At 58.7% G+C, this 19,273-nt stretch overlaps 1 protein-coding gene across 4 annotated transcripts in view; it reads right to left on the reverse strand.

Moving 5' to 3' along the window:
• The window catches only part of CARMIL2 (capping protein regulator and myosin 1 linker 2), a 123,827-nt gene that overhangs the window by 43,901 nt on the left and 60,653 nt on the right, over nucleotides 1-19,273 (reverse strand). For all 4 annotated transcript variants that reach the window (XR_005588955.1, XR_005588954.1, XM_039503448.1 and 1 more), the window contains exons 26-30: nucleotides 14,225-14,338; nucleotides 11,860-12,035; nucleotides 7,282-7,369; nucleotides 6,258-6,389; nucleotides 5,415-5,481 (exon numbers count right to left, since the gene is read on the reverse strand). Coding sequence is in view for 2 of the 4 variants with exons in the window: in XM_039503448.1 (XP_039359382.1) it covers nucleotides 5,415-5,481; nucleotides 6,258-6,389; nucleotides 7,282-7,369; nucleotides 11,860-12,035; nucleotides 14,225-14,338 (577 nt within the window). In the remaining 2 variants the exon portion in view is untranslated. The remainder of the gene's footprint in view (nucleotides 1-5,414; nucleotides 5,482-6,257; nucleotides 6,390-7,281; nucleotides 7,370-11,859; nucleotides 12,036-14,224; nucleotides 14,339-19,273) is intronic.

Consider the following 19,273-nt stretch of genomic DNA (forward strand, 5'->3'; position numbering starts at 1 on the left):
CCAGTTCCTCACCACCCTACTAGTGAAAAAGTTTTTCCTAATGTCCAACCTAAACCTCCCCCTCTGCAACTTGAGACCATTACTCCTTGTTCTGTCATCTGCTACCACTGAGAACAGTCTAGATCCATCCTCTTTGGAACCCCCTTTCAGGTAGTTGAAAGCAGCTATCAAATCCCCCCTCATTCTTCTCTTCTGCAGGCTAAACAATCCCAGTTCCCTCAGCCTCTCCTCATAAGTCATGTGCTCCAGCCCCCTAATCATTTTTGTTGCCCTCCGCTGGACTCTCTCCAATTTATCCACATCCTTCTTGTAGTGTGGGGCCCAAAACTGGACACAGTACTCCAAATGAGGCCTCACCAGTGCTGAATAGAGGGGAATGATCACGTCCCTCGATCTGCTGGAAATGCCCCTACTTATACAACCCAAAATGCCATTAGCCTTCTTGGCAACAAGGGCACACTGTTGACTCATATCCAGCTTTTTGTCCACCGTAACCCCTAGGTCTTTTCTGCAGAACTGCTGCCCAGCCATTCGGTCCCTAGTCTGTAGCAGTGCATGGGATTCTTCCGTCCTAAGTGCAGGACTCTGCACTTGTCCTTGTTGAACCTCATAATATTTCTTTTGGCCCAATCCTCTAATTTGTCTAGGTCCCTCTGTATCCTATCCCTACCCTCCAGCGTATCAACCACTCCTCCCAGTTTAGTGTCATCTGCAAACTTGCTAAGGGTGCAGTCCACACCATCCTCCAGATCGTTAATGAAGATATTGAACAAAACCGGCCCCAGCACCGATCCTTGGGGCACTCCACTTGATACCGGCTGCCAACTAGACTTGGAACCATTGATCACTACCCGTTGAGCCCGACCATCTAGCCAGTTTTCTATCCACCTTACCGTCCATTCATCCAGCCCAGACTTCTTGAACTTGCTGGCAAGAATACTGTGGGAGACTGTATCAAAAGCTTTGCTAAAGTCCAGAAATAGCACATCCACTGCTTTCCCCTCATCCACAGAGCCGGTTATCTCATCATAGAAGGCAATTAGGTTAGTCAGGCATGACTTGCCCTTGGTGAAACCACGCTGACTGTTCCTGATCACTTTCCCCTCCTTTAAGTGGTTCAGAATTGATTCCTTGAGGACCTGTTCCATGATTTTTCCAGGGACTGAGGTGAGACTGACTGGCCTGTAGTTCCCTGGATCTTCCTCCTTCCCTTTTAGCTTTTTTCCAGTCATCCGGGACCTCCCCCGATCACCATGATTTTTCAAAGATAATGATCTGGTCCTTTGCAGAGTTTTCCTCTCACAGCCCAAACTCAAGTAACAAAAGGTTTTTGTGAAAAAACGCAAGCAGAAACCTTGGAAATCTGACAAGAAAACGCCCCCGAGCCAGCGTGGGAAAAACACCCTGCAGCATGAGTGCATTGCCACGGAGACCCAGGCATAAAGCTGAGTGGAAATCCAGGGGCTGCTTCTATTTTTGCCAGGAAAGGTAAATCTGGACACTGCAGATGCTGCGCCGCTGAGGGCAGGTGGCAGAGTCGGTGCCTGTTGTTAGAGCAGCGCGGGCTAGGCAGCATTCTGGCTGCTTTTATTTGCATTACAGAGGCTGCTGCTGGCTCTGGATTTCCTCACTGTGTGCTGGGGCGTATTCAGGGCCCGATGGTCAACACTCTCTCCCACGGTGGGGCCCATGATGCTGTCACTGGGCTGGGCGATACACGGCCAGCGAATCCCTCCGGAGCCAGACTCGGAATCACGCCAGGATCAGACCCCACTTCTGCCAAACACCCGGATCCTGACGGATAATGTGACAGAGTCGCAGGAAGGGTCATAGCTGACATCCTCCTCCTCATTCCTCCAGTGAACTCCTGTCACGCGATCCTGTCACCAGGAGGCTGGCTTCCCAGCACAGACTGCCAGGGCTGCAGCACCCCATGGCACGGCGCAGCATGCCGGGAAGGGGAGGGCAGGCCAAATGCCATCAGATGCTGCCTCCTTCACTGACATTTTTGGGAGCCATCTCCACTGGGTTTGCTCACCCACAAGCTTGGAAAACCGCTGGAGCGAAGGCAGAACATGGAACCTTCTACAAGCAATTCCTGGATTTATCCTTGCGTCACCATGAAACAAGGAACCACAACTGTTTGACAGCTGCCCCAAAAGACAGAGTGCCACGCACTCAGCGGATATCCCCAGGAATGGTCCCACACCCATAGTCCCAGCTACTGGATTTGCAATGAAACCCCTTGAGTTCACTAAGGTGTGTGAGTGTGAGAGATTCACATGCATCCAACCGCCCTGTTGGCTCGTTTATTCCATCCCATGGGCAGAATAAATGATGGACACTGTTCTGTGGGCAGGACACCAATAACTGGGGTTCAGGGCTAACCCTCCCCCCATCAGGCCCAGATCGGGGAGCTGGGGGCAGCAGGAGCCTGAAGGAGCAGCAGCTTGGGGCGTAGGCTGCAGAGAACCCTTCACACACAGGGGATTCCGCTCCTTGGAGAGGGACGCATGCAGCTCGAGCCCGGGACGTTTGCAATCCTGGCACAGTCAAACCTTCTCCTTTCACTGCAAAGCAATGGGTCAGAGCTTCACAGGGAAGCCCAGCCCAGTCCTTCCTCCCTCTAGCTCTGAGAGCCCTTGGGGGAGGTTCTGCTCCTGTTACATTGCAGCAGACAGTGACTCCGGGCGGCACACAAAGCTGTCGGGTGAGGATATTCATACAGGATGTTTTGCCTGTTGAAAGCCTCCCTTTAAGGAAATCCATTTTTCCAGCTGGCCAGGTTCTGTGGCAATAACGCCTGGGGCTCACCTGCTACAAGCCTCCCTGTGCTCTCTCTGCGCTGCACTCAGAGGGTGACTGCAGCCCAGGCAGGCATGGGCTTTGGTCAAACCAGCTCACTGAAAACAGCAGCATAGCCACAGTGGCATGGCGATGGCATGAGCTAGCCACCCGAGTACATGCCCAGGGTCCCAGATTGGTACACAGGCAGCTAAGCTGAGCCGGCACGGCTACGCTGCTATTTTTAGCAAGTTGGCTCAGTCAGAGCTAGCTGGGGGGTCTGCTACACATGCTGCAAACACACCTGTGATTGCTGCGTAGTCAGACTTAAGGGATGGAGTGGATTGTTAGCACACAGCCTGGAAACAGGCCACGCAGTCCCCGCCTGGAGACAGGACAGATACAGCTACGGAGAGAAATGGTCTCCACAAAGCCACCAGGCTGGCTCCGTTCTCACAGACCCCTGCTCCCAGGGCAGGATGCCCAATGCCAGGCTGCTCGCATGGCTCTCTGGTTTGGGACCCTACCTACCAGCTGATGGAAGGTTTAGGCCCGGTTTGTGCCTGGGAAGGGGAAAGAATCAGGTGAGTTTGTCCACCCCTAGCCATCCCCTCGGCTCAAAATGGAGCAATGAATGCTGGGAAGCGCAGTCCCCATGGGTTTCCCCTCCCTATGGAAGGTGAACAAGGGGGCAGGTAGCTCAGGGCCACACTCTGGCCACCTCTGCCCAGGTCTCCTCTGAGGTGAGGCCCAGCCAGACGTCTCTGAGCAGCACGACCTGGAGCTGACAAAAGCTTCTCTGCCAGCGTCGCCATGGAGAGATGCAGCCACGCCCATCTCTCCCGAGCACCGCAGCTTCTCGGCATGTGTTCTACCAGCCTTTGAGACTCATCCGCTTGATCTACACGGTGCACTGGACAGATCTTCCCCTCTGAGCAGGGAAGTAGTAACATCTCCCTGCAACTGCCCGTGGACTAAATCAGATAAAGCTTATTTCTACAGTCCCAGCCAATGTGAAATGCTCCCCCCGTGGGACAAAGCACTAGCAGTGATTTTCAGATTCTCCCAAGCCCTGAATGAACCTGGGGCTCCAGCAGGCAGCAGCGGGGCTCAGTGGTAGGGCTGCGTGGCTCGGGAAGTCTCTCTCCTTGCCACAGAGCAGAGCCATGAGTCACAAAGGCCTCACACGGGGTTATTACTCAGAGAGAGCTAAAAACTGCATGTGCGCCTTTCAAAACAGATATTCATGGGGCTGCCCCAGGGCATCCTGGGAAAGGAGGTGTTTCATCTCATTTCACAGTTCCTTACAGTAGCTCCAGTCACTGGCCCCAGGCACTTTATGCTAAACAAGGAGCCGGCATTTCCTACTATGCCTCCCCATGGACTCAAGGGGAACTTAAAACCATGCCTCGCAGCATGGGGCAGGTGGACCAACGGGGCCAGCAGGACCCCACATGGGCGGTGATGCCAGCACTGTCCCAGGCTGACTGGCACTAAGCCCACTGCTGATCTGGAGGCCTGGAAGCTAAACCATGCTAAAATAGGGGGCTGTGACCACAAGGTGTTGAGGGAGCCTTTGGGGACAATGCAGACAAATATATGCAGGCAACAAGACATTTGTCTGCCAGTCACAGAAGCACAGCTTTGATCTGCTGGGTTTGTTCACACAAAAGAGATACCAGGTTCATTCTGTCCCGCAGATGATATGGAGTTTGGTTCTCCAGAACCAGGAGAACCGCGTGCGCTGGTGGAAAGGCAAATTTCAAGTGAGATCCCTTCCCAGATCTGCATCCACATGGTGCCAACAGCCTTGTGGGTAATTCTGACATGGCTCGGGTGACTTGTCACAACGTGACTCAAAAGCAACACCTGGGGTGAGGCTGTCAGTGAAACCAGTAATGCCAAAGCCCAAGATGGCCGGGGCAGAGGGCTTAGTGCTGCTCCTACTGGAGTCAATGGGAGTTTTACAATTGACTTCTATTGAAGCAGGATTAGATCCAGATGCGGCAAGTCACCAAAAAGCTCTTCAATGGAGAAGCAGCCTGTGTCTGGTTCAGGGGCTGGGCAATGTCTGCGCCAACCAGACCACACTAGGCATCAAAAGTCAGGCCCACCCCATATCTAGTTGGCTGCCCGTGGGAAACAGACCTGCAGTGTTAGGCCAGTCTCTAGAAACACACCACGACGAACCCCACCGAGGAGACCGAGAGCTGAACACCAGCCGCGCTGGGTGGCAGGACACTGGCACTGGCACCACCATCCTAGGACTGGGACCTTGTCTCATTCCCATGGCAGAGTTCCGCTGGACAACATTCACAGCCCCCGGGACTCCTCTTTAGGGCAGCGGGCGTTCTCCGGGCCTCTCTGCTCAGTGCCCCTGTATTCTGACTATCTGACCTGCACCCCCAGCCCTCTGTCTCCTGTCCTCAGTTAGGTTCTGTGGCCGCTCCCTCCACTCACCCTCCCTTGTCGGACACCTGCACTGCCAGGGATTGATGACAGACACCTGGATATTATCTGTGATGCCACAATGGACTCCTACATACGACCAACCCTGCAGATGTCAGAGTAGCCACTGACTCACAGCAAGACATGGTTGTAAGCAGAGAACGTCTCTGTATCGGCCTTACTTCTCATGGCAGGCGTGGGCCGGATGCTCCTGAAGTGCTTGTTTTTCCTCCTCAGAGCCATCTTATACTGCAGAGAGAGGGGGAGATGTTGCTTTTCAGTGTGCAGTGCCCTGCAAAACGTACACGGGGCTAACTGCAAGTGGAGAGCGAGTCCATTCACCATCCTCGAATAACCAGGCCTTGGAGGGGGCTGAGATGGCAAAAGACACGATTACAAACCAAAATCTGACGGCTGCATTACGGGCTTTGGGCCTGATACATTTGCATTTTAAAATGGGCTCCGAATGCACAGTTAGCTACACTTGCCCAGCATCCGAATGGACCAGGGTTTATTCCACACCCAGATGGGATGAGGACTGGTCACACCTGAAACCTACGGCTCTTGGATCTTGTCATTACACCGTATCTACACAGACCCCCAGCAGAGCTGCTGCAGGTCCCTGTGGCTGAAAACATTTCTCCCTGCTTGGCTGCTGCATCTGAGGACTACATGGCAATTTCTCAGGGCCATTTCTGATGCTAGAACCTGTCAAAAGCCACCTGCAGCAAACACAGGTCATTTTGTGCCTAACTTCCCAAAGCCAATGGAGTTTGATCCTGGCCCAGGAAGGCTATAAAAACCCAAACACTCCCAGAGAACCACCCAAATCTATGAACAATTATACCAGCAGTTATTTTAATTGTCTTCATCTGGACAGATCAGCACCCCTTGAGCACAATAAATATTGCTCAGAGCTCAGGGAAAGGTTTAACATCTCCTACTGGATCTTGATTTAATATCTTTAACCAACTGTGTCAGCCTGGGCATCAGCATGAAGGGGAGAGAAGGAAACCAAGCCATACCTCCTCAGCTGCAAAGCCTTGCTCAGCAACATCCAGCAGATTCCTGCTCTTCTTTAGCAGAAAATCGTCCTCCTCACTATTGTCTGTCTGTAGCACATGAAGATCCGGAGTTTGCTTGGGGAGATTTTCTGCCTAAAACCATTAGGAAGCACTTAAATTATTCCCCTGATGAAGCGTGGCAGGGCACATTCATGTATAATAATGCCCTGCTCCTTGTGAGCTCCAGGAATGTGCCCTCCATGTTTCTAGGGTTCTGGCCTGCCAAAGCTTCCTCCTTGCAGCCCAGCTGTGGTGCCAGCAGAGCCCACAAGGAGACCTGGCACAAATCCAGCTGGTGTCAGCTTTCCCCAGCGATTCCTTACCGCTCTCATCCACAGGGCGGCTCCTGGCCCTCGCACCGAAAGGGGCAGGAGACAAATAGCACCAAAGGGTTAATCCTGGGATGGTGCCATAGCAAGGGGAGGGCAAGAAGGCCAGCTGCTCTGCTGGGGACGGGGATGCCTGGGGGAGAAGCCGGCTCAGGAGAAAAGCAGCGAGTGGAAACTGTGCAGCCCCTGTTCAGAACAGCTGCTCTCCTGTCACTAGACTGGGCAATGCCCGAGGCTATGGCCTTGGCACACCAGGGGTTAATTGTGGCTGGCGTGTGGTGGAGCGGTGACTCAGGTCGGAGGCAGGCCTCGGAGGGCACAGCTGCCTCACCCTGTGCAGACCACGGAGAGGAGGCAAGAGCCAGAGCTCCAGCCTTGCCCCCTTTGAAGACTGGCACAGCTGTGGGCACTAGCCCTGGCAGCTGCCTGGGACCACAACAGGGAAGTCTTTGCACTCAGCTGCCCCGTGCTGGACAAAGCCCAGTCTAGCTCCACCAGCACAGAGGGCCCCTGAGAGCCCTGGGGCTGTGCCAGGAACTGGGGTCTCCGTCTGGCTTCCAGCACTAGGAGCAGAAGGGAGAGGCTGTGCACTCGTGCTGGCACCTCTTTGCCAGGCAGGGCCCTGGAGGAAGGAGAGAGCAAACAAGGCCACTCACCAGCCGGCACCGAGCACTTGTCAGGTCCTCCAGCACCTCGTCGATCAGCCCGTCAGCCACGGCCGCAATGACAGACAGCCTGATTTCGCTGCGAGAGGAGACAGGGTGGTTAGTGCGGCGGGGGGAGCCCCCCAGCCCTGGGAGCAGTGGAGGGGAGCGGGAAGGCCACAGCAGCCAGTTCCCGTCCCAGCAAGCCAGCGCTGCAGCCAGGGGAGATGCAAGAGAACAGGTCGGGAAGCAGGGCTAACCAGGCCGCCCCATGCTCTCACGCTGTCTCTGCACCGCACTAGAGCTCAGGAGCCCGCACCGTGGACCGGGTCCCGTGGCACCAGGCGCTGCACACGTAGCCCCTCACCTCCAAGGACAAGCCAAGCTAGCCTCTAGCCACTGCAGCCGGTGCTGGGAGAGAGCCTGCCAGGCAGTGCGGAGGGCAAGGCTGGCGCTGGGACGAGGCCACGGGACAGGAAGCCAGGAGAGCAGGGAGGAAATGCCCTGACAGGCTGAACGTAGCCCCTGGGATCCGTCCCCAGCCCTGCCGCAGACTCCCAGCACCTCTCGGCCTCCCGCTCGTGAGGATAGCGAGACTGGCCTCTTCTGCATGCGCTAATTACTGCCAGGGGCTCCAAGCCCTTTGCCTGGGCAGCCCCACAGGCAGGGGCGGCTCCAGGCCCCAGCACGCCAAGCCCATGCTTGGGGCGGCTGCCGCGGGGAGCGCTCTGCCGGTCGCCGGGAGGGCAGCAGGCGGCTCCGGTGGACCTCCCGCAGGTGTCCCTGCGGAGGGTTCGCTGGTCCCACGGGTTCGGTGGAGCATCCGCAGGCGTGCCTGGGGGAGGTCCACCGGAGCCGCAGGACCGGCGACCGGCAGAGCGCCCCCTGCAGCGTGCCGCCCTGCTTGGGGCAGCGCAATGGCTAGAGCCGCCCCTGCCCACAGGAGGGGTCAGAGCTCCCCAGCTGTGCACCACCCCGAGGGAGCCCCTGGGGCGCCAGAGGAGGAAGATCTTCCACCCCATCCAAAGGGAAGCCCTGCACTGTGGGCTAATCTGAGGGGGGAAGGACAAGGCCAGAGCCCCGCCTCAGCCTGCCCTCGCTCGGGTGGCCAGGGGGCTGAGGGCACTAGACCTTGTTCTGCCCTATACGCCAGGGCTGTGCCCGGCCCTGCAAGCTCAGGCTGGGCTGGGGGGGGCGACAGCAGCTCTCCAGACCCCAGTACATTTGACAGTGAGCCAGGAGCCAACACAGACCATTCCAGCAGCTTGCGGATTCACCAGGCAGCCCAGGGCGTGTGGTCCGTACAACAGGCAGCCACAAGACCAGGGTACGGCCCAAGCACCGACCCCAGCTGGGCTCTCTGCCCCGCCGAAGGGAAAGAAGCACCAGGCACCGCTCCGCCAAGCAGCAAGGAGTGGGCAGACCCACGCAGAGGCTGCCTCAACACACACTGCGCATGCCAAAGCTGCCGCCCGCACATCGCCTGCACTTGGTTTCTAGGCAATGGGGCACGGGCAGAAAGGGGGGAATCAGAGTCACCCCCCACAGCCCAGGCCCTGTGGCAGAGGAACAGCTCAGCCTTCTGCACGGCAGGGAAGTGAAGGGACAGGTTCCCAGGAAGTAGCTCCCACAAGACCCTCCATGCAATTAAACCAAGGAGGGGACGTGAACTGCGGGCCCAGTGTCAATCCTGTCTCAATCTGACACCGTAACTGAGGCCAAGAAGCTATTGGAGATTCCGTCGCATCAGTCCGAGGTCATTCCCGCTAGGGAGGAATATAGTGTATCTCACAGTACGAGTGTCGCCGGTTGTGTTACGGCAGCTAATGGGCACGGGGACAGGGGGAGTGCCAAGGTACCAACTTCCTGTTTATTTAAGAAAAGCTGTTTCAACTGACACACCCTTGAAGCCTTAACCTGGGCCTGGTCTAGGGCATTGAGCAGGGGACTGGGACCTATGAGTCCTGGGTTCTAGGTCCAACAACCGTGTGACTGCAACTCCCTGCCTCAGTTTCCCCATCTGTAAAATGGGGACAATGATGCTGCACTCCTTTGTCAGGGGCTCCGCTCCAGCAGTTATTGAAACACAGCTGTGGATTGCCAAGGAGAGAGGATTGTGAGCGCGCTCGATTGGTTAGCACTCACCTGGTAACTCCCATGCACGCATCGCACGTGGCTGGGCACCCGGATCCAGAATCTGCACCGGGGCGCTGGCGGGAAGCCTTGAGCCAGCACGGGGGGGTAAGGATTTAGGCAGCACAGAGAAGTGCAAGCCAGGCTGTTCTGGTCCAGCCAGCAGGGAGCTGTGGGGCGAGGGGAGGCACAGGGACCCTGTGCCGCCACCACTGGGGCAGGGATGCCCAGTCCACTGGCTTTGCCCGCTCTGGGCTGCAATGGCAATTGCCCCCCGCGGACACTGCGGGGAATGGGGGAAGCAGGGCTAGATGTGGTCTAATGCACCCCTTGAATGGAGAGGCTACAGCCACCCCGTGAGGGATGCTGTTATTCTCTGTTTGGATCTGAGATGCGACCCTGAGGGGTAGCTGCTTTGCTCCTCTCAGGAGCAAGCCCCTAGTTCCTTAAAGGAAGCTCACAGGCTGGCACGAGCGCTAAGCCCAGGCCTGGGGCTGGCCCCGCTATCCTGTAATGGGGACACCCGGGAACACCTGCTAGAGGGGAATGGGGCTGCATTTTGTTTGCACGGGGACATGAAATACATTTGCTTAGAGACAGCAAACTGGAGAGGGCAGCCAGGCCTGCTTGTAGGTGCTGTGGAGCCAATCACTGCAGCTGAGAACTGCTGCCCAGCGATTTAGCCCTGCCAACAGACGACCCTCTCCCCCACCCCCAAGGTTACGGCAGGAGTGAGTTATCAGCCGCACAGGGCCTGACGGAATCTGACTCCCCGACAGAATTCACGCACCCAGTTTCATCTGTGAAGCAGCAGCCCTGGCCTGAGTAAGAACTCTGCTCTGCTCTAGCCTCCTTTCACATGGCGCTTCCCAGCGGGGCACGGACTGGGCTAGTCCCAGGGCCAGGAGGCTGGGGTGTATGCGAAGAAGGGAATAGTCCCACTGCTCAGGCTGCCCCACACGCACGGTGCAGAGCCTCTGGGTGAGGCCCACACCCTGACATGCAGAGAGGGGAGAGACTGGTGCCAGGGAGCAGCCTGCCCAATACAACACAGCAGCCATCTGTCACTTCAGCTACAAATCTCAGTGGAGGCCAACGAACGCTGGCCCAGGCAGGGAGCCGCTACGCTGGACGTGCTCACTACACCGCGGGACGACCCTGCTCTTCGGACAGACGAATAGAACAGCAGCTCCCCTCTCCTCCTGGGGAAGGCGGGCAAGCAGCTGAGGCCTGGGCCATTAGTGGTAGGCCAGGCTGACGTAAAACGGTGATGAAACGTCACCCGCGCGAGTGCCGACTCGCCCCGCCAGCTGGGTCGCTGCTCTCGGTGTCCCTGGTTTGCCCTGGAGATTCCCTGGGTGGCGAGACAGGACAGCGCTGCGAGACACGTGTCACACGGCCGAGTCAGAGCGGGCAGGGCTCTGGGAAGCTCAGGGCCGGACAGGAATCCCACGGACAATGCCAGGCTGGAAGGTCCTAGAGTCGCAGCTCGGCTGGCTGCCCCTCACTCTGTGCTGCCCAGCCTGCCAGGCTGGGCACAGGGAACAGCCCCGGCTAGTTACAACTCAGCAGCAGGAGCTGCCTCCCACACCTCCGTTATTCTGGCTGATGACGTTCCCTGTGTCAGGCTCAGCCGGTGATTTAGGCGGCTGCAGGCAGCCGGAGAAGAGCGGAGGTGGCAGCACATCCAGGGAATTGATATTAAAATCCACGTCTTTCACACCGATCTCCTTGCCCTCACCCCGTCACCTCCCCCGCTCTACCGCTACGCTCTGGTCTCCTGGCCCCACATCTCCCATTCCAGTCTTCTCACTTAATGATCCCTTTGGGGGCAGATCCTGCTCCCAGTTAGGACAAGGGAGCTACTCTGGATTTACACATGCACGTGAGCATAGATTGGGCTTCTGCCTCCTTTTCCCTCTTCAGGGCATGCACCAACATCCGCCCTGCTCCCACCCCCCAGCTGCTCCTCCCCACCCTCTCCCTGTGCCTCTTCAGCAGGCCCCACACCCTTGCTGCCCCAGGCCTTGGCTTGCCTTATTTAGGGCAGGTCCACACTACAGAATTACTCTGGCATAACTACGTCCCTCAGGGCTGTGAGAAATCTGCACCCTTGAGCCAGTCGGCACAGAGCCATGCCGCTGCAGCGTTGTAAGGGTAGACCTGCCCCTACGCTGCAAGCTCCTCGGTGCAAGGACCATGCCAGATCTACGTTTGTAAAGCGCTGTGTAAATTCACAGCACGACAGAAATGCTTCATATCAGCTTGTTCCTCTGGTGCTGCTGTCCAGGAGAGAAGTGAAGCAAAGGCCTGGTGCCAGCTGAAGTAATTTATCTCGGCTACATGCCGTAGCTGCTCCCCAGCAAGAGCGGAGCAGCTGCTGCGCCTGGCTGACCTGGCTGGTTTTGTGGGTTCTACTTCAAATATGTGACGAAAACTAGAGACGTTCTCACTCACGTTAGCTTGCTGAACACATCGGTGACCAGCTGGTCCAGGACGGCGCTCAGGTGGAGGTGGTCCTGAAGGATGATTCGCTCAGAGATCGTGTGGACCAGCCGGTCCCGAACGCCACTCTTCTGCAGAACTGTAGGACACAGATTCTGGGTGGTATCCAGCACGGCCTGCATAATAGCCTGAGCCATAAATCAAAGCAGAGGAGCAGCACTGAAGGAGGATCACTCTATAGGACACAGCTTGTTTAATGACCTATGCACCTGCTATGTGCTTAATCGAGCGCACACAAACATTCCTCCAAGAAGGAATAGTCCTTTAAAGCAAACGTGTCAAGAGCAGCCAGAGGGGCCACGTGGGCCGCTGAGTTCTGGATTGTGGGCTGCCCTGATTTTTAATATGGAGACCACATGTCCCATCATGCAATGCACCATCTGGATTTGAATGGTCTCCCCGCAAGTCCAAGACAGAACAATGCATACTGGACACGTACCCTCTACCCTCCAGACTTCTGTATTACAGGTGACCTGCAAAGGAAACCAATAGAGCTTGTGCCCTTCTTTCTGATGGATGAGGACAGCATGGAAGGGGTTTTTTTGTTTGTTTGAAATTCAGGTCTTGTCCCCCAGTTTATGCTGGAGGATTCTCTGGAGGTCTGGAGAACTAGGAGGTTTATGACATCACAGCTCCCAAGAAAATGAAACCTGATTGGCTGGGAAGGGAACTAATGTCTGTTCCCTCTGTTTCAAACCCTTTGGGGTTTGTTGGAAAATCTCGTGTTAAAAAAAACATTGTGGATTTGATTGCACAGCGGCAGTTCCATTTGGGCCGGAATGAACACTGCCCTCAATGCCACGGGCTGTGTCAAATGCATAGAGTGTCACAGCCCGGGCTGGAGCTCAGCCTGCCCTGTGCCAGCTGCAGCCCACCTCCCACGTGCAGGGTGCGAGTCCAGGGGTCATGGCCGCTGGGGAACACACAGGCAGCCGGAGTTTGCTCAGACACTCTCTCCTGGCTCCCTGGCTGAGGGCCTGCGGAGAGCTGGAGCCAGCTGGGGTGAGTCTGTGTGTTTCATTTTGAACTGCGTTAATACACCAGCCCCCAGGGGGATGTTATTGGACACATGAGCCTAGGTAAGGTTCTTGGGGATCTCAAGCAGGAGAAATGGAGGCAGCAGACAGGACTGATCCCCAGCTGGATAAGCCCCTGCTACATGGTGCCTCTCAGTGCTTTTAGCCAGAGCTGAGCCCTAGGGCAGGAGGGGGCAGGGGTCGGCAGCCTTTCAGAAGTGGGGTGCCGAGTCTTCATTTAGTCACTCTGATTTAAGGATTCCCGTGCCAGTTTTTAGAATGGTCTCTTTCTACAAGTCTATAATATATAACTAAACTATTGTTGTATGTAAAGTAAATAAGGTTTTTTTAAATGTTTAAGAAGCTTCATTTAAAATTAAATTAAAATGCAGAGCCCCCCGGACCGGTGGCCAGGACCCGGGCAGTGTGAGCGCCGCTGAAAATCAGCCCGTGTGCCGCCTTCGGCACCCGTGCCATAGGTTGCCTACCCCTGCTCTACAGCATGAGAGCCTTGCAGAAGGGAGCGCTGGCAGAGAGCCTGCCCTCTTCAGGCTAGCTCCAGAATTGCTCTTCTCTCTGTTAGACCAGTGAAAAGCCCAGGTAAATGCGCAAGCCTCTGCGGAGGGCGGCGGGATTATTTCAGGTTCGCCCCCAGTAGTTCCCGGCACTAGACCTAGAGAGCTGGCGACATGGAATCGATCGCACAGCAGGTGGAGGTGCAGGAAGGACGATGCAGCAGAAAGACTGGGGGGAACTAGAAAAGTAAAGGAAAAGCCTGGAGCTAAAAGCCTTCATCCCGAGGGGACGCGGGCGATGGCACCAAGTAAATGCATCATTGCCACCAGCACCATCAAGTGCTCCCCTCTTGGGCTCCCAGCCTCGCTCCCGTCCGTGCAGCACTGAGCGCCCAGTCAGAGGCAGACCAGCCAGCCGGGCAGTGCCATGCACACCTGACCTCACCCCCTGACTGCACAGCTAATTCAGGGCACCCCGGAGAAGGGAAGCAAGCGGTGCTAGGGCCTGGTCCCACTGAGGTGGAGGTGAACGACGGGTGCTCAGCACCCCTCTGTGTGGCCAAAAGGTGCAAGAAGGGGGTGAAGTAAAGGAGACTGCTCCTCCTGACAGGAGCTCCTCCTGCCTAGCAGAGACACCAGGAACCAGCCCCGATCCCGCCGTCCCACTTTGCAAGCATTACTCAGCCTGTTGAATCTGATCACACCAAGGCAGGTGGCGTCACCCAATGCGCCATCTTGTCACTGATCGGCAAGAACCACAGCACCCCCTGCAGTCCAGCTGCCTACCTGGATCTCCCGGCTGCAGGCCTGTGAGGCTGCTTCAGTGAGGCATTCCAGCTTGTGCTGCAGCTGGCAGTTCTGGTACGGGGCGTTCCCAGTCTCGTATAGGAGTGGCAAAAGCTGCGGTGGGAGAGAGAGAAATTCCACAGGTGAACAGATACCGACAGCCCCCGCTCTCTCCGGAAAGCTTTCCCCAGCAGGGATTAAGCAGGGATCCCGCTGAACCTTTAGCCCTTCACTGCAATGGTATTTGCCACTTCACTAGAGCAAGCCTTAGCCAGGTCTCCCTCTCCCCCACGGCTCTGAGGATGCCTTCAATCCTGCCCTGCTGCACCAGCCCTGGGCTTCCCACGGCTCTGCCCACACCCGTCGCTCCTGACCCCCGGCCTCCCATCGCGCCAGCCCTGGGCTTCCCACGGCTCTGCCCACACCCGTCGCTCCTGACCCCCGGCCTCCCGCCGCGCCAGCCCTGGGCCTCCCACGGCTCTGCCCACACCCGTCGCTCCTGACCCCCGGCCTCCCGCCGCGCCAGCCCTGGGCTTCCCACGGCTCTGCCCCCACCCGTCGCTCCTGACCCCCGGCCTCCCGCCGCGCCAGACCTGGGCTTCCCACGGCTCTGCCCACACCTGTCGCTCCTGACCCCCGGCCTCCCGCCGCCAGCCCTGGGCTTCCCACGGCTCTGCCCACACCCGCCGCTCTCCTGACCCCGGCCTCCCGCCGCGCCAGCCCTGGGCTTCCCCCGGCTCTGCCCGCACCCGTCGCTCCTGACCCCCGGCCGCCCGCCGCGCCAGCCCTGGGCCTCCCACGGCTCTGCCAACTCCCCTCGCTCCTGACCCCGGCCTCCCCGCGCCAGCCCTGGGCTTCCCGCGGCTCTGCCCACACCCGTCGCTCCTGACCCCCGGCCTCCCGCCGCGCCAGCCCTGGGCTTCCCACGGCTCTGCCCACACCCGTCGCTCCTGACCCCCGGCCTCCCGCCGCGCCAGCCCTGGGCTTCCCACGGCTCTGCCCACACCCGTCGCTCCTGACCCCCGGCCTCCCGCCGCGCCAGCCCTGCTCTGCTCGTCTGCAGCCTTATGCCCCTGCAGGTTGTGTTGCTCCCTGGAGCACGGAGCGCTACCCAAGGTCAAAGGGTGGGGAGGCTTCACCGCACGCCCTGCAATCTCCACATGTCACCCCGAGCTGGGAGCTGAACCTGCCGCTCCAGACATTCCCGCCTCTCTTGTGTCTTGAGCTCTCTCTTTAATCCCCGACTCTCCCTCTCGGCTCTTTGCTGACTGCTCTTTATTTCCTGGCTGCTGCCTTTTCCTCTTCCACTAACGGATAGCGCGAGGGCAGGCCACATTGCTCCTGGATGCTGATCCCCTCCTTATCCCTTCTGGCATCTTCACGGCGCTGACAGCATCGTCTTGGATTAAATCTCACTGGAGCCCTTCATCGCCGCCTGCCCCCGGAAGCCAACAAGAATCCTCTTGTGTTTATCCCACTGCAGGGACGTCTGGGCACTGAGTACAGCCATTAATCCCTTGGGGTTTGAGAACCTGCCTGGGCAGTACCCGCCCCCAGCAGAGGGGGCCTAGTGCCAGGAGAGGCAGAAAGAAAACAATCACCGCCACTGAAACAGGTGGGAACCAACACAGGGACCGTTCCCTGCCCGGCCCCCTTCCGGTGTCTGTTGTCGGCAATGGATGGTCTGACTCGCTGGGGGACTGCGCCAGAGAGTTTCTTCTGCAGCTCCTCAGGCGGTACAAGGGGCTGACTGTGAAGCAGGCAGGAATCGGAGATGCTCCTGCATGGGCCCATCCAGGAGTGAGACCGGCTCCAAGGAACAAGGTCCCAATGACACCTCTGGGGCTCGTCCACAGGAGCTGCGCAGAGCCCTGTGCTCGCTCCGAGTGGGAGTGGAGGGTTTCCCTCTTAGGAACAATCCCCGTCAGTCCCCCTGAGGTGGAAAACTGCAGACAGGGCCGTCTCGGCAAAGTTCACACATGCCAGCAAGTCAGCTAGGATCCCTCTCTCCAGCTGAAGGAGAGCGCTGACACTGCTCCAGCCCAGGAAACCAGCGTGAGTAGCTCCCCGCTGCGGAGCTGGGGGCCCAGAGCCGCCACCCTGACAAACTCCTCTCACGGGGCAGAGGCAAGGCACCGGCCATGGGAGGTTCCCAGCTGGTGTTTCAGTTACTCTGATGGTTTCCTGGCCAGGGAGGGAGGTTTGTTTTACTAGTGGCAAGATTCTTACAAGGATTTTCTCCTCCCTGTTGCTGAGATCAGCCTTCAAAGTTTGTCTGAGAATTTCCTTCGTTTTTTCAGTAGTTTCAACGGGGGGCCGGGGGGGGGAGAGGGGCGGGGCACAGCTGGCTGTCACTGTCCTTAGGCGCAGCCCAGGAGAGGCGATCCCTCCCTAGGGACATGACAAGGTCTGCAGGAAGGGAGGCAGGCGGACGGACAGTGACCATGGGGAGCAGCACATACCAGGCATCCCCCGGCCCTTTCTGTGGCTCTCCTGAGGTGCAGATGAGGGGATCCCCGTCCCTGCAGATCCTGGGGGCGCCCAGAGGCAGGCGGCCCCTGCGTGCGAGTGCAGATCCTGGGTGCAGATCCTGGGAGGGGAGCCCGCCCCTGTAGATCCTGGGGGCGCCCAGAAGCAGGCGGCCCCTGCGTGCGAGGGGAGCCCCGTCCCTGCAGATCCTGGGGGCGCCCAGAAGCAGGCGGCCCCTGCGTGCGAGGGGAGCCCCGTCCCTGCAGATCCTGGGGGCGCCCAGAAGCAGGCGGCCCCTGCGTGCGAGGGGAGCCCCGTCCCTGCAGATCCTGGGGGCGCCCAGAAGCAGGCGGCCCCTGCGGGAGCCCCGTCCCTGCAGATCCTGGGGCGCCCAGAAGCAGGCGGCCCCTGCGTGCGAGCCCGTCCCTGCAGATCCTGGGGGCGCCCAGAAGCAGGCGGCCCCTGCGTGCGAGGGGATCCCCGTCCCTGCAGATCCTGGGGGCGCCCAGAAGCAGGCGGCCCCTGCGTGCGAGGGGAGCCCCGTCCCTGCAGATCCTGGGGGCGCCCAGAAGCAGGCGGCCCCTGCGTGCGAGGGGAGCCCCGTCCCTGCAGATCCTGGGGGCGCCCAGAAGCAGGCGGCCCCTGCGTGCGAGGGGAGCCCCGTCCCTGCAGGCCCCTCGGGCAGCCCCTGCATAGGGCCCCAGGCTCCTGATGAGCCATCAGAAGCTTGTGTCCTTGCCAACGAAGGGAGGCTGGTGGAGCCCCTCAGGAGAGTCAGGAGGCCAGTGCACCGAGGAGCTCCCACAAGCCTCTCTGGGGCAGCCCCTCCCCCGGGCCGCCAGCCACCCAGTGAGCCTGGGAAGAACGCCAGCCTCCAAACAACCCCCTATAGGCTCCTCGGGATCTGTCCCTCCCCATAAGCGTGGGGCTGCACCAAAGAGCTATGGAGGCTTGTCCCCGCCCATGTCACAGAGAGCCCCTCATGAGCAGCACATGGATGGCAGGAGGGGCACAATACCAGGATTCTGCTGCCCCTCCAGCTGTCCTCCCCCCGTCCCCAAACTCTCCCCCACCCCGGCCCACACAAAGAGGCCCCTTAGCAGACCCAGCTAGGGTGACCAGACGTCCCGATTTTATCGGGACTGTCCCGATATTTGCTTGTTTGTCCTGCGTCCCGACCGATGTTCGGTCGGGACACTGGACAAACAAGCAATTTTGCCCTCCGATCCGGTGCATAGACGGAGCCCGGAGGGGCTTTCACCCCCCACTTCCTCCGACCATCCCCCACTTTCCCCCATTGGACCCCTCCCCAAATCCCTGCCCTGGACCCGCCCCAACCCCGCCCCTCACTGCCCCATTGGATCCCTCCCCAACTCCCCGCCCTGGCCCCGCCTCTTCCCCAAGCACGCGGCATTCCTCCTCCTCCTCCCAGGTTTGCACACGGGCCATGGCCAGGGCTGGGAGCGCATGGAGGCTGCTCCAGCCCTGCAGCCTGCAGGGCAGTGCGGAGCAGGCAAGGCCTGGGTGGAGACACGCGTGGGCGGACACGCCCTGCCAGGAGAGGCCGGGCCCAGCTGCCTGGTTCGCCCCTGCCCGGGGTCCCCAAGCTCCCTGCAGCCGGAGCGGGCTGCCTGGGCGAGTGTCCCGGGCGGGACAGAGTGAGCAGCCTCTGCTGTGGGGCTGGTGCAATGAAGCCCGGGAGCGGCTGGGCCGGGAGCTGCAAGAGGGGCCCGGAGCGTGGCTCGGCTGCACAGCTCGGAGTCCAGGCTGGGCCCAGGAGCGAGGGCATGGGGGAGCTGGGAGTGTGTCGGGGGTCAGAGCCGAGAGTTGGGTGGAGACGGGGCTGTGCCACTGCCGCCTGGTGGCGGGGGGCGCTCCGGCTTTCCCCCCCCCCCCCCTGCGTCCCGATATTTCATGTTTGTCATCTGGTCACCCTAGACCCAGCGGAGGGGGTGCTGAGATTGGCAGGGGCCTTCAGGGGCTCAAGAGCCATGAGGCTCCTCCCGCCCATTAATACATGAATCCAATTAACGTGATTTGCTCCCCACTCTCAATGCCCAGGCTAAGATCTGGCAAAGAAAATTCTCCTCATCCTGGTTACGGGTAGCGAGCACGTTCCTCTCCATGGGCTCATTTACCAGCAGCCTGTCTGATTGCCCCCAATCGTCATTCACACTCTCTTTGCTCCGCCCCCCTCCCCGATCCATTCACATTTCCAGCCCTGCACCCCCAGGAAAAGCCCGATAAACCCTTCCCTTTAACCCTAACCCTTCCCTTTAACCTTAACCCAACCCCAACCCTTCACCTTTAACCCTTACCCAACCCTAACCCTTCACCTTTAACCCTAACGCTAACCCTTCCCTTTAAAAGCAAAGGAAAGTTTTGCTCTCCAGCAGCCACCCTATTTTAACCTGCTGTAAGCCAGACTCATGTTACTGGTCACAAGCTTAATGGCTTTTTAAATCCGAGTTAATCTCTTGGCCCCGGGTGAGAGTGCGGCTAGGGGAGTCACTCGCTGGTTCTGGGTTGGGGCCAAAGACTTGAGAAATTCTGTTTTGCAGGTGGCTATCATCCAAGTCA

The sequence above is a fragment of the Mauremys reevesii genome, linkage group 16 (assembly GCF_016161935.1).
Source record: "Mauremys reevesii isolate NIE-2019 linkage group 16, ASM1616193v1, whole genome shotgun sequence".
Taxonomy (NCBI): domain Eukaryota; kingdom Metazoa; phylum Chordata; order Testudines; family Geoemydidae; genus Mauremys; species Mauremys reevesii.